This window comes from Oncorhynchus masou, chromosome 28, assembly GCF_036934945.1.
Source record: "Oncorhynchus masou masou isolate Uvic2021 chromosome 28, UVic_Omas_1.1, whole genome shotgun sequence".
Taxonomy (NCBI): Eukaryota; Metazoa; Chordata; class Actinopteri; order Salmoniformes; family Salmonidae; genus Oncorhynchus; species Oncorhynchus masou.
The window spans coordinates 69754900-69770347 of NC_088239.1; the positions used below are offsets into that span (position 1 = coordinate 69754900).

At 45.8% G+C, this 15448-nt stretch overlaps 1 protein-coding gene across 18 annotated transcripts in view; it reads left to right on the forward strand.

Annotated features, from left to right (window-relative positions):
• Window positions 1-15448, forward strand: part of LOC135518164 (formin-binding protein 1-like) — a 125592-nt gene that overhangs the window by 69085 nt on the left and 41059 nt on the right. For all 18 annotated transcript variants that reach the window (XM_064943094.1, XM_064943090.1, XM_064943095.1 and 15 more), the window contains exons 5-6: window positions 12885-12947; window positions 14705-14809. In XM_064943094.1, the coding sequence (XP_064799166.1) occupies window positions 12885-12947; window positions 14705-14809 (168 nt within the window). The remainder of the gene's footprint in view (window positions 1-12884; window positions 12948-14704; window positions 14810-15448) is intronic.

Below are 15448 nucleotides of genomic sequence, written 5' to 3' on the forward strand. Positions count from 1 at the left end.
TTGACTGTAGACCCTGCCACATGCCTCTTGTGTCTGAGCCGTTGAATTGAGATTCTACTTTGTCTCTGTACTGACGCTTAGCTTGTTTGATAGCCTTACGGAGGGAATAGCTGTACTGTTTGTATTCAGTCATGTTACCAGACACCTTGCTCTGATTAAAAGCAGTGGTTCGTGCTTTCAGTTTCACGCGAATGCTGCCATCAATCCATGGTTTCTGGTTAGGGAATGTTTTAATCGTTGCTATGGGAATGACATCTTCAACGCACGTTCTAATGAACTCGCACACCGAATCAGCCTATTCGTCAATGTTGTTATCTGATGCAATACGAAACATGTCCCAGTCCACGTGATGGAAGCAGTCTTGGAGTGTGGAGTCAGCTTGGTCGGACCAGCGTTGGACAGACCTCAGCGTGGGAGCTTCTTGTTTTAGTTTTTGTCTGTAGGCTGTTATCAGCAAAATGGAGTCGTGGTCAGCTTTTCCGAGGCGGGGCAGGGCGGGGCAGGGCCTTATATGCGTCGCGGAAGTTAGAGTAACAGTGATCCAAGGTTTTTCCACCCCTGGTTGCGCAATCGATATGCTGATCAAATTTATGGAGTCTTGTTTTCAGATTAGCCTTGTTAAAATCCCCAGCAACAATGAATGCAGCCTCCGGATAAATGGTTTCCAGTTTGCAAAGAGTTAAATAAAGTTCGTTCAGAGCCATCGATGTGTCTGCTTGGGGGGCGATATATACGGCTGTGATTATAATCGAAGAGAATTCTCTTGGTAGATAATGCGGTCTACATTTGATTGTGAGGAATTCTAAATCAGGTGAACAGAAGGTTTTGAGTTCCTGTATGTTTCTTTCATCGCACCATGCCTCGTTAGCCATAAGGCATACGCCCCCACCCCTCTTCTTACCAGAAAGGTGTTTGTTTCTGTCGGCGCGATGCGTGGAGACACCCGTTGGCTGCACCGCTTCGGATAGCGTCTTTCCAGTGAGCCATGTTTCCGTGAAGCACAGAACGTTACAGTCTCTGATGTCCCTCTGGAATGCTACCCTTGCTCGGATTTCATCAACCTTGTTGTCAAGAGACTGGACATTGGCAAGAAGAATGCTAGGAAGTGGGGCACGATGTGCCCGTCTCCGTAGTCTGACCAGAAGACCGCCTCGTTTCCCTCTTTTTCTGAGTCGTTTTTTTGGGTCGCTGCATGCGATCCATTCCGTTGTCCTGTTAGTAAGGCAGAACACAGGATCCGCGTCGCGAAAAACATATTCTTGGTCGTACTGATGGTGAGTTGACGCTGATCTTATATACAGTAGTTCTTCTCGACTGTATGTAATGAAACCTAAGATGACCTGGGGTACTAATGTAAGAAATAACACGTAAAAAAAAACGAAAAACTGCATAGTTTCCTAGGAACGCGAAGCGAGGCGACCATCTCTGTCGGCGCCGGAAGTGTGTGATCAATGTTGGGTCATTGTCCTGTTGAAAAACTAATTATAGTCCCAAGAAGTGCAAACCAGATGGAATGGCGTATCGCTGCAGAATGCTGTGGTAGCCATGCTGGTAAAGTGTGCCTTGAATTGTAAATAAATCACAGACAGTGTCACCAGCAAAGCACCATCACACCTCCTCCTCCATGCTTCACAGTGGAAACCACACATGCGGAGATCATCCGTTCACCTACTGTTTCTCACAAAGACATGGCGGTTGGAACCAGAAATCTCAAATTTGGACTCATCAGACCAAAGGACAGATTTCCACCAGTCTAATGTCAATTTCTCGTGTTTCTTGGCCCAAGCAAGTCTCTTCTTATTATTGGTGTCATTTAGTAGTGGTTTCTTTGCAGCAATTCAACCATGAAGGCCTGATTCCTGTCTTCTCTGAACAGTTGATGTTGAGATGTCTGTTACTTGAACTGTGTGAAGCATTTATTTGGGCTGCAATTTCTGAGGCTGTTAAGTCTAATGAACTTATCCCCTGCAGCAGAGGTAACTCTGGGACTTCCTTTCCTGTGGCGGTCCTCGTAAGAGACAGTTTCATCATAGCGCTTGATGATTTTTGCGACTGCCCTTGAAGAAACTTTCAAAGTTCTTGAAATTTTCCTGATTGACTAACTTTCATGTCTTAAAGTAATGATGGACTGTCGTTTCTCTTTGCTTATTTAAGCTGTTCTTGCAATAATATGGACTTGGTCTTTTACCTAATAGGGCTTTCTTCTGTATACCACGTTTGCCTTGTCACAACACAACTGATTGGCTGAAACGTATTAAGAAGGAAAGAAATTCCATAAATTACTTTTAAACACCTGTTAATTGAGATTAATTCCAGGTAACTACCTCATGAAGCTTGTAGAGAGAATGCCAAGAGTGTGCAACGCTGTCATCAAGGCAAAGGGTAGCAACTTTGAAGAATTTTAAATATAAAATATATTTAAATGTAACACTTTTTTGGTTACTACATCATTCCATATGTGTTATTTCATAGTTTTGATGTCTTCACTATTATTTTGCAATGTATAAAATAGTAAAATTAAAGAAAAACCCTTGAATGAGTACTGTAGGTGTGTCCAAACCTTTGACAGATACTGTATATTTCTACTGCAGTTGGGTCTGAATCAAAACCACTGGGCTTTGTTCTAGAGTGAATAGCATCATATGGTGCCCATGCCTTGTAAAGCTGCCTGAGTTCAAATCATACACTTAGAAAACTCCTACAGTACTGTATGCTTACATATTCCACCACAGCCCTGTCTTCTATACTGGAACATTGGATATTCTTTATAGCAGCTTGTTTGGGGAGCAATGTTTGTGTCTCAGTGTCTGCGTCCCAAATGGAACCCTATTCTCTATATAGTGCATTTGGAACAATGTGATTTGTTTCTTTTATGGACGTCTTCCCCCTAACACACTGTCTCAGTTGCCTCTGCTCTTGCAAACTTCCCTCTGAAATGTTGTCATGGAGAAGAAAATATTTGCTTGACAGAGAGAGTTTGACAGTAACAATGATGTCACTTGTTCCGGTCTTCTCTGTGTCTTGTGAAATGACTTGCCGCCTGCCTCTCTCTGTGCGGTGACCTGGAGAGGTAAACATTCTTCTTTACTGTCAGTTATGATCGGCTTACAAACCTGTGATCTTTTAAAGGGGAGTTCTCTTTGGCGCTCACCCTTTAGTATGTTTCAGTTGTAGAGCTGAGACACTTGACTACGTCACTGGACTCTCCAATGCATTTCTAGTGGCTCACATCAATCAATCAATCAATCAAATGTATTTATAAAGCCCTTTTTACATCATTGCCGATCATTCAGAGTTAGAGACAGCAGGTGTGGTAGAGGGAGTCCGAGAGAGGGAGTCCGAGAGAGGGAGTCCGAGAGAGGGAGTCCGAGGGAGGGAGTCCGAGGGAGGGAGTCCGAGGGAGGGAGAGGGAGGGAGATATCATGTCACTGACTCAACCCACTCAAGTGACGCACCCCTCCTAGGGACGGCATGGAAGAGCACCAGTACGCCAGTGACTCGGCCCCCGTAATCGGGTTAGAGAAAGAGAATCCCAGTGGAGAGAGGGGAACCGGCCAGGCAGAGACAGCAAGGGCGGTTCGTTGCTCCAGTGCTTTTCCGTTCACCTTCACACCCCTGGGCCAGACTACACTCAGTCATAGGACCTACTGAAGAGATGAGTCTTCAGTAAAGACTTAAAGGTCGAGACCGATTCTGCGTCTCTCACATGGGTAGGCAGACCATTCCATAAAAATTGAGCTCTATAGGAGAAAGCCCTGTCTCCAGGGCTCTGGTATTTTCTGTATATCAGGGTGCTAGTTTCTTATGACAAATATTTTTTTGTTTTTATGGGTGCGACTGTATCTAGAGTATTACGCAAGGTTACATTTAGTTCCTCAGTTAGGTGGTTAACCAATTTTTTTTGTACTCTGCCGTTCTTGGGTAGGTAGAGGGAGTATGGAAGGGCATCTAGGAATCTTTGGGTTGTCCGAGAATTTATAGCACAGCTTTTGATGATCCTTGGTTTGGGTCTGAGCAGATTATTTGTTGCGATTGCAAATGTAATAAAATGGTGGTACGATAGTTCAGGGTTATGCGGAAAAACATTAAGATCCATAATATTTATTCCACAGGACAAAACTAGGTCCAGAGTATGACTGGCAGTGAGTAGGTCCGGAGACATATTGAACAAAACCCACTGAGTGGATGATGGCTCCGAAAGCCTTTTGGAGTGCGTCGGGGACTTTTCCATGTCAATATTAAAGTCACCAAAAATGTGAATATTATCTGCCATGACTACAAGGTCCGATCGGACTACAGGGAACTCAGTGAGGAATGGTGTATATGGCCCAGGAGGCCTGTAAACAGTAGCTATAAAAAGTGATTGAATAGGCTGCATGACTAGAAGCTCAAAAAATGAAAACGCAGTCTTCTTTTTTTGTAAAATGAAATTTGCTTTCGTAAATATTAGCAACACCTCCGCCTTTGTGGGATGCGCTGGGGATATGGTCACTAGCGTAACCAGGAGGATTTAACACAGTCAATTCATCAGGCTTAAGCCACGATTCAGTCAGGCCAATCACATCAAGATTATGATCAGTGATTAGTTCATTGACTATAACTTCATTGGAAGTGAGGGATCTGACATTAAGTTGCCCTATTTTCAGATGTGAGAAATCACAATCTCTTTCAATAATGACAGGAATGGAGGTCTTTATTCCAGTGAGATTGCTAAGGCGAACTGCTAAGGCGAACACCGCCATGTTTAGTTTTGCCCAACCTAGATCGAGGCACAGACTCACTCTCAATGGGGATAGCTGAGCTGACTACACTGACTGTGCTAGTGGCAGACTCCACTAAGCTGGCAGGCTGGCTAACAGCCTGCTGCCTGGTCTGCACCTTATCTCATTGTGGAGCTAGAGGAGTTAGAGCCCTGTCTATGTTGGTAGATAACATGAGAGCACCCCTCCAGCTAGGATGGAGTCCGTCACTCCTCAGCAGGCCAGGTTTGGTCCTGTTTGTGGGTGAGTTCCAGAAAGAGGGACAATTATTTACAAATTCTATCTTTTGGGAGGGGCAGAAAACAGTTTTCAACCAGCGATTGAGTTGTGAGACTCTGCTGTCAAGCTCATCACTCCCCCTAACCGGGAGGGGGCCAGAGACAATTATTCGATGCCGACACATCTTTCTAGCTGATTTACTCGCTGAACCTATGTTGCGCTTGGTGACCTCTGATTGTTTCATTCTGACATCGTTGGTGCCGATGTGGATGACAATATCCCTATACTCTCTACACTCGCCAGTTTTAGCCTTAGCCAGCACCATCTTCAGATTAGCCTTAACGTCGGTAGCCCTGCCTCCTGGTAAACAATGTATGCTCGCTTGATGATTATTTTTAAGTCTAATACTACAGGTAATGGAGTCGCCAATGACTAGGGTGTTCAATTTGTCAGAGCTAATGGTGGGAGGCTTCGGTGTCTCAGACCCCTTTTACGGGTGAAGGAGAGACCAGAGAAGACTTGGATTCTCACTCGTTGCTTAATGGGGAGATCCGGTTGAAAGTTTCTGTCGGCTGAATGAGTGACACCGGTTGAGCATTCCTACAGCATTTCCTTCCAGAAGCCATGGCAAAATTGTCTGGCTGCAGGGACTGTGTGAGGGGATTTATACTACTATCTGTACTTATTGGTGGCACAGATGCTGTTTCATGCTTTCCTACACTTAAATTACCCTTGCATAATGATTGCGTCTGAAGCTGGGCTTGCAGCACAGCTATCCTCGCTGTAAGGCGATCGTTCTCCTGTATATTATGAGTACAGCGACTGCAATTAAAAGGCATAATGTTAATGTTACTACTTAGCTTTGGCTGGTGGAGGTCCTGTTGAACCATGCCCAGATAAAGCGTCCGGAGTGAAAAAGTTGAATGAAAAAAGTTGATAGAGGGGAAAAATATAAAACGGTAATTAAAAAGTAAAAACTGTAAAGTTGGCAGGTTGGAAAGAAACGTTAGCAACAAACCTCGCAGCAGCATGTAAACAAGTCTACAAGTTGTGACCGGCTCCAGGGTGGGCCATTCCCTTTAAGAGCTGAAGGAATTCCCCTAAAACAGTTTGAGAACTTCCCCATTTGACTCAGCTTCCCCAAAGCTAGTTGTGGTTTCCCCAGTAAGACAAGGACGTGAGCAGTGACATTTCCAAGGTTCTGTCTAAACCCAGTTCAGTCATATTAACTTGACCAGGGTTTCCCAAACTCAGTCCTTGGGACCCCAAGGGGTGCACATTTAGTTTTTTGCCCTAGTACTACACAGCTGATTCAAATAATCAACTAATCAAGGTTTGATCATTTGAATCAGTTGTGTAGTGTTAGGGCAAAAACCAAAACATGCACCCCTTCTGGTCCTGAGATCTGAGTTGGCCTAGACATTTACAGTTATGTGCTCTAAATAATAAATTGGGTAGAAATTAACTCCTTGTCTTTCTTCTCTTTTGTGTGTGTGTGCACGTGCGTGTGTGCCGGCCGGCGTGTGTGTACAGAATACAAGAGTTACTGACTGGCCATTTAGATTAGAAGCATTGATACGCCACTGAAATACAAGCGCTGGGCTTTTCATTCTCTATAATAGTCTGTGTCTTTTATTGAACGCCTGGGGAAGACATCGATATTCCACACAGCTACTGAGGTTGAGACCAGCATAGCCTGGTGCTTGCTGGGCATAGCTCTCTTTCATTTGTTTCATTGATATCAACTGCTTCAATGAAATGTTCTACACTGTTTTATAATTGGAGTGATACATTCATTATTAGGCCTTTATAACACACCATGTTCTGTCCGTTTATGTATCTTTTGAAATGTTCAGAGACAATCCAGAGAAGACTGCAGAGAAAAGTGTTCTGCCTTTTGGCCGAGTTGGGCTCTCATTCCTTCTCTCATTAATTCCCTGGAGGGGGGAAGGCCAAGTGCGGCCTGTTAGAAAAACACCCAGCGTGTTTACTGAGCATGCCCAGACCAACAGGTGCCATGTCCTCCCTGTGCAATATGCCACACTTGGCAAGGCTGGTACTGGCAGCCATCTTAGAATCTCTCTGTCGTTCAGTCACTATCTGTGTCTGTCTGGTATCTCTAGATTCTTTCAGTCACTATCTGTGTCTGTCTGGTAGCTCTAGATCTTTTCAGTCACTTATTTCTCTCGCTCGCTCTCTCTCTGATCTTCATCTAAGTCACAACAATAGACAAACAGTGTGCTTAAACTAATGACACACAAATTATTGTATGTTTCTTGTCTATATTGAATAGATCATTTAAACATTCACCATATAGGTTGTAAAAATGATGTGAACCCCTAGGATAATGACTTCTCCAAAAGCTAATTGGAGTGAGGAGTCAGCTAACCTGCAGTCCAGTCAATGAGACGAGATTGGAGTGAGAGCTGCCTTGCTCTATAAAAAACACTCACAAAATGTGAGTTTGCTATTCACATGAAGCATTGCCTGATGTGAACCATGTCTCGAACAAAAGAGTTCTCAGAAGACCTAAGCTTAATAAATGTTAACTTGCATAAAGCTGGAAAGGGTTACAAAATTATCTCTAAAAGCCTTGGTGTTTATCAGTCCACGGTAAAACAAATTGTCTATAAATGGAGAAAGTTCAGCACTGTTGCTACTCTCCCTAGGAGTGGCCGTCCTGCAAAGATGACTGCAAGAGCACAGCGCAGAATGCTCAATGAGGTTAAGAAGAATCCTAGTGTCAGCTAAAGATTTATTGAAATCTCTGGAACATGCTAACATCTCTGTGGACCAGTCTACGATACAGAAAACACTAAACGAGTGGTGTTCATGGGTGGACACCAGGGAAGAAGCGACTGCTGTCCAAAAAAACATTGCCGTCTGAAGTTTTCAAAACTGCACCTGGATGTTCCAGAATATTTTGCACCTGGCAAAATATTCTGTGGATGAAACTACAGTTGAGTTGTTTGGAAGGAACACACAACACTATGTGTGGAGAAAAAAAGGCACAGCACACCAACATCATAAACCCTTCATAAAATATAAAATATGGTGGAGGGAGCATCATGGTTTGGGGCTGCTTTGCTGCCTCAGGACTTGGACAGCTTGCTGTCATCGACGGAAAAATGAATTTCCAAGTTAATCAAGACATTTTGCAGGAGAATGTTAGGCTATCTGTCCGCCAATTGAAGCTCAACAGAAGTTGGGTGATGCAACAGGACAACGACCCAAAACACAGAAGTAAATCAACAACAGAATGGCTCCAACAGAAGAAAATACGCCTTCTGAAGTGGCCAAGTCAGAGTCCTGACCTCAATCCGATTGTGATGCTGTGGCATGACCTCAAGAGAGTGGTTCACAAAAGACATCCCAAGAATATTGCTGAACTGAACAGTTTTGTAAAGAGGAATGGTCAAAAATTCCTCCTGACAGTTGTGCAGGTCTGATCCGCAACTACAGAAAACGTTTGGTTGAGGTTATTGCTGCCAAAGAAGGGTCAACCAGTTATTAAATCCAAGGGTTCACATAATTTGACCACCCTGCACTGTGAATGTTTACATAGTGTGTTCAATAGAGACATGACATGTTCTATCTATCCCTGTTCTCTCCTCTCTGCACAGACCATACAAACGCTCCACACCGCGTGGCCGCGGCCACCCTAATCTGGTGGTCCCAGCGCGCACGACCCACGTGGAGTTCCTGGTCTCCGGTAGCCTCTGGAACTGCCGATCTGCGGCCAACAAGGCAGAGTTCATCTCAGCCTATGCCTCCCTCCAGTCCCTCGACTTCCTGGCACTGACGGAAACATGTATCACCACAGATAACACTGCTACTCCTACCGCTCTCTCTTCGTCCGCCCACGTGTTCTCGCACACCCCGAGAGCTTCTGGTCAGCGGGGTGGTGGCACCGGGATCCTCATCTCTCCCAAGTGGTCATTCTCTCTCTCCCCTTACCCATCTATCTATCGCCTCCTTTGAATTCCATGCTGTCACAGTTACCAGCCCTTTCAAGCTTAACATCCTTATCATTTATCGCCCTCCAGGTTCCCTCGGAGAGTTCATCAATGAGCTTGATGCCTTGATAAGCTCCTTTCCTGAGGACGGCTCACCTCTCACAGTCCTGGGCGACTTTAACCTCCCCACGTCTACCTTTGACTCATTCCTCTCTGCCTCCTTCTTTCCACTCCTCTCCTCTTTTGACCTCATCCTCTCACCTTCCCCCTACTCACAAGGCAGGCAATACGCTCGACCTCATCTTTACTAGATGCTGTTCTTCCACTAACCTCACTGCAACTCCCCTCCAAGTCTCCGACCACTACCTTGTATCCTTTTCCCTCTCGCTCTCATCCAACACTTCCCACACTGCCCCTACTCGGATGGTATCGCGCCGTCCCAACCTTCGCTCTCTCTCCCCCGCTACTCTTTCCTCTTCCATCCTATCATCTCTTCCCTCTGCTCATACCTTCTCCAACCTTTCTCCTGATTCTGCCTCCTCAACCCTCCTCTCTTCCCTTTCTGCATCCTTTGACTCTCTATGTCCCCTATCCTCCGGGCCGGCTCGGTCCTCCCCTCCCGCTCCGTGGCTCGATGACTCATTGCGAGCTCACAGAACAGAGCTCCGGGCAGCCGAGCGGAAATGGAGGAAAACTCGCCTCCCTGCGGACCTGGCATCCTTTCACTCCCTCCTCTCTACATTTTCCTCCTCTGTCTCTGCTGCTAAAGCCACTTTCTACCACTCTAAATTCCAAGCATCTGCCTCTAACCCTAGGAAGCTCTTTGCCACCTTCTCCTCCCTCCTGAATCCTCCTCCCCCTCCCCCCCCTCCTCCCTCTCTGCAGATGACTTCGTCAACCATTTTGAAAAGAAGGTCGACGACATCCGATCCTCGTTTGCTAAGTCAAACGACACCGCTGGTTCTGCTCACACTGCCCTACCCTGTGCTCTGACCTCTTTCTCCCCTCTCTCTCCAGATGAAATCTCGCTTCTTGTGACGGCCGGCCGCCCAACAACCTGCCCGCTCGACCCTAACCCCTCCTCTCTTCTCCAGACCATTTCCGGGGACCTTCTCCCTTACCTCACCTCGCTCATCAACTCATCCCTGACCGCTGGCTACATCCCTTCCGTCTTCAAGAGAGCGAGAGTTGCACCCCTTCTGAAAAAACCTACACTCGATCCCTCCGATGTCAACAACTACAGACCAGTATCCCTTCTTTCTTTTCTCTCCAAAACTCTTGAACGTGCCGTCCTTGGCCAGCTCTCCCGCTATCTCTCTCAGAATGACCTTCTTGATCCAAATCAGTCAGGTTTCAAGACTAGTCATTCAACTGAGACTGCTCTTCTCTGCATCACGGAGGCGCTCCGCACTGCTAAAGCTAACTCTCTCTCCTCTGCTCTCATCCTTCTAGACCTATCGGCTGCCTTCGATACTGTGAACCATCAGATCCTCCTCTCACCCTCTCCGAGTTGGGCATCTCCGGCGCGGCCCACGCTTGGATTGCGTCCTACCTGACAGGTCGCTCCTACCAGGTGGCGTGGTGAGAATCTGTCTCCTCGCCACGCGCTCTCACCACTGGTGTCCCCCAGGGCTCTGTTCTAGGCCCTCTCCTATTCTCGCTATACACCAAGTCACTTGGCTCTGTCATAACCTCACATGGTCTCTCCTATCATTGCTATGCAGACGACACACAATTAATCTTCTCCTTTCCCCCTTCTGATGACCAGGTGGCGAATCGCATCTCTGCATGTCTGGCAGACATATCAGTGTGGATGACGGATCACCACCTCAAGCTGAACCTCGGCAAGACGGAGCTGCTCTTCCTCACAGGGAAAGGACTGCCCGTTCCATGATCTCGCCATCACGGTTGACAACTCCATTGTGTCCTCCTCCCAGAGCGCTAAGAACCTTGGCGTGATCCTGGACAACACCCTGTCGTTCTCAACCAACATCATGGCGGTGGCCCGTTCCTGTAGGTTCATGCTCTACAACATCCGCAGAGTACGACCCTGCCTCACACAGGAAGCGGCGCAGGTCCTAATCCAGGCACTTGTCATCTCCCGTCTGGATTACTGCAACTCGCTGTTGGCTGGGCTCCCTGCCTGTGCCATTAAACCCCTACAACTCATCCAGAACGCCGCAGCCCGTCTGGTGTTCAACCTTCCCAAGTTCTCTCACGTCACCCCGCTCCTCCGCTCTCTCCACTGGCTTCCAGTTGAAGCTCGCATCCGCTACAAGACCATGGTGCTTGCCTACGGAGCTGTGAGGGGAACGGCACCGCAGTACCTCCAGGCTCTGATCAGGCCCTACACCCAAGCAAGGGCACTGCGTTCATCCACCTCTGGCCTGCTCGCCTCCCTACCATTGAGGAAGTACAGTTCCCGCTCAGCCCAGTCAAAACTGTTCGCTGCTCTGGCCCCCAATGGTGGAACAAACTCCCTCACGACGCCAGGACAGCGGAGTCAATCACCACCTTCCGGAGACACCTGAAACCCCACCTCTTCAAGGAATACCTAGGATAGGATAAGTAATCCTTCTCACCACCCCCCCCTAATGATTTAGATGCACTATTGTAAAGTGGCTGTTCCACTGGATGTCAGAAGGTGAATTCACCAATTTGTAAGTCGCTCTGGATAAGAGCGTCTGCTAAATGACTTAAATGTAAATGTACATGAAAACGTAGAATTGTTTGTGTGTTATTAGTTTAAACATATTGTGTTTTGTCTATTGTTGTGACCTAGATGAAGATCAGATCAAATTGTATGACCAATTTATGCAGAAATCCAGGTATTTCAAAAGGGTTCACATACTTTTTCTTGCCACTGTATATGTTGGTCATGCCTCAGTACACACGTGTAACATTTGGGGGAAATTAAGATGGGTGTCCTGTCCCCAGGCAGGGTAGCCATCGGCAGCTTCTCTCACCTTCCTGTCATATGTCACTAGTGTCCGGACACTCTAACCAATCTACCAGCTTCTGTTCTGCTCATGGACATAATGCATCGCTTTCACGCAGACATGTAACGCTCCTCTACACCAATGAAGAAGGTCATTGTGACTGAAACGCCATCATCTTTTCAATCTAATAAGGGGCAGTAATGTAATATCCATCTGTAGGTTCAGAAAGGTGCAGAAAGTAGTAATCTCCATCTGTTTTGGGACAATCCTTTTGATGATGAATGGATAGGTCATTTTGAAGGCGCAGGCTGTAGCTGTGCACCTGTGATCTAGTGCTTTGTGCCAATTGGTCTGTCACTGTAATCAAATCTGTGCCATCTACTGGGATTAAGTACAAACGTCTACTGCAGGGATCATCAACTAGATTCAGCCGCTGGCCAATTTCTTTCTTGAGCGGATGGTCATGGGCCTGAAAATAATACAAAATAATTTGGAGACTGCAAATTGACCGCAAGAAGCCCAAACAGATATAATATTTGACATAAACAATCATTTCAAACCATGTTTACATTTGTATAAGATTCCGTCTCTATTATGCGTGGGAATACTTGGGAACAGATGTCCAAAATCTAAATCACTTGGAGCTGATTGTCCTGGTGTTTTTAAGGTCTTTTATGTACAACAATGAAAATTCCGCCAGTTAGGGAAGCCTGGTCTTCTGTATTAGCCCTAGGTCTGGGACATGGTGAGGCTAACCTGCATCTCACAGGGTAGCTGCTTTTAATCCATAATCTCCTGGTGTGTCACAGCATAAATCATACATCCGACAGAAACATCAGTCACCCGTCATCTCGTCTGCCTTCCATCTCTTTAATCAAAAGAAAACTCATAATTTCTCTCCTTCAATTTTTTTATTACTATATTTCTTTACCCCCCCAACCCGCCCACTGCTCTTGTAGATATGATTTATGAGCAAACGTTGTGCTAACTTTTTTCTCTTTCTCGATCAGCACTTCCATGATGGACGTAAGGCGCAGCAACAGATTGAGAGCTTGTGGAAACAGCTGGAGTCGGTAAGTACTGTATAGAGTAGTATTACTGAGTATGTAGTACTACTATAATACTATTTCAGCCCTGTAGTCCTAGCACTACTACAGTTATGACAGCCCAGTAATCGTGGTACTACTACAGTTATGGCAGCTCAGTAGTCGTAGTACTACTACAGTTATGGCAACCCAGTAGTCATAGTACTACTACAGTTATGGCAGCCCAGTAGTCGTAGTACTACTACAGTTATGGCAGCCCAGTAGTCCTAGTACTACTACAGCTATGGCAGCCCAGTAGTCATAGTACTACTACAGTTATGGCAGCCCAGTAGTCCTAGTACTACTACAGTTATGGCAGGCCAGTAGTCGTAGTACTACTACAGTCATGACAGTTTAGTGGTTATAGTATGCATGTAGTTGCTAAATTGCAGTATTGTAGGTGGAGAAACTGAAGCCCATTACCTGGCAGTGAATGGAATCACTCCTGTTTAAGGATTAGTGGGTATCGAATGTATGGAACTGTGTGTTTAATAAAAATCACTAGACAGGGATTTACACAGGATTACACTCATAACATACAGCCTTTATCCCTAAGACATTCCATCCCAATGAGAAACTAAACCAAAACAATGGCCCTTTTTCTTGTGAATGTGAAAGATTGTTGAGGATAGGACTGCAGAGCTCAAAGATTATCAATGGTCTTACAGTAGCTGCATCTCAGATTGAATTTAGATCAAATGAAGAAGGGAAGTGGAGATGGTAGGCGTCGTAGGCTTCCTGGACAAATATCAAATCAAAATCAAATGGTTAAAGAGACGTGGTGTGGTCACAACAACATACAGGAACTCAAGTCCTTCTGTTCACCTGATTTAGAATTCCTCACAATCAAATGTCGACCGCATTATCTACCAAGGGAATTCTCTTCGATTATAATCACAGCTGTATATATTCCCCCCCCCAAGCAGACACATCGAAATAGAGATGTATCCAAGGTTCATTGGTCTACAATTTGACCGTCAACGTTGAATGAACCATCAGACTGTTCCATATGCAGGGTAGATTAAGACATTACCTCATTAACAGGTTAACAACAGGTCTGAAGACTGCATTAATGCAGACTGAGTTTCTCAAGGACAGTGCAGTAGATTGTTGTGCATTCCTAAAGCCTAGCATAAATACATCCCTCCAAGCTGATCACAAGGAGTGGAGGAGGAGAGGCCAACAAATGAAGGAGTGAAAGGAATGAGTGTCAGTGTATTTGTTTTCTCTGTAAAGGAGAGCCTATCCCTGTGATTGTTTGAGTCTCTACAGGGCCTTCCTTATCACTATCTGGACAGAGAGAGAGGGAGAAACATTACAGTCCCATTCCTCTCCTCCTCCCTCTCTGAGCGCTCAATGTTCCCATTGTGTTCAGGGCAGCGAGGCAAGGGTTAGAGTGCATCCTCAACGAACAAACACTGCTTGTTCCAAGCGAGGGATGGAAGAAGGGATGATTTTGAGCACAAACAGCCACCAACATTTATTTAATCTTCCGACAGACTTGACTTTGAGAGATAGACCCTTTGGCTGTGTCAGAATCACATGTCCAATGTAGGCTAACTGACATCTATGTCACACAATGCCTGGTCTAAAACGATATGACTTCCATGTAACCTACACTGTATGTGATGTCTATCCCTCTCCAAGTTCCCAAAGGGTAAATGTTTATTAGCCTATATTAGTGAGCTATAGGCCATATTGTATAAGTGACACCTAAAATAACTATGCGACTGTTCTCCCCTCAGAGTAAACGGCGGTTCGAGAGAGACTGTAAAGAGGCGGACCGGGCACAGCAGTACTTTGAGAGAATGGACGCCGACATCAATGTAACGAAAGCAGACGTGGAGAAGGTATGTCCTGTCATCGCTCACCACCAACCAATCTAAAACTAGCCTGCACACCACTGACCAATCACAAGCAAGTGCATTATAATCACACTGCTTAAACATAACTGCTTTATCTCTCCCCTCTGTGCATGAAAAGAGAAAATAGTTCATGTACTGTACAACAACCCCCTCTTTTCCCTGACCCACCCCACGTGAGGCATCAGTAACAGTTGGTTTTGCTCCAGGGCTTTCTGCATAGGCTGGCATTGCGTCTCTCTGTCAGCAGCACAGTAATAGTAATCTCCCGCTTCTCACCACGGCGATAGAAGGACTTACTGACTGAATCATTATCACTGTTGGCCAGGCAGACCAGGAGCAGAGCAACCAGTCATTGTGACCTGCCTGTCTACCATGTGCGTCGCTTGGCAGCACAACCAGCTTTGTGTCCGTGTGTGTGTGTGTGTGCACATTGTTGTCCCTATCTAACCTTCCTTCCTTGCATGCTGGAAAATGAGTATTGTGTCGTGTGAATGTGTTGTTTATCTGTATATTTCCGTTTCTGCTCTCGCTGGTGAATCTCAACAGTCATCAGACTTTGGGGTCTTGTGTTGATGTCACATCCTGTGTCCCTAATCATCGGGAATTGGGATTGCCTCTGACGTA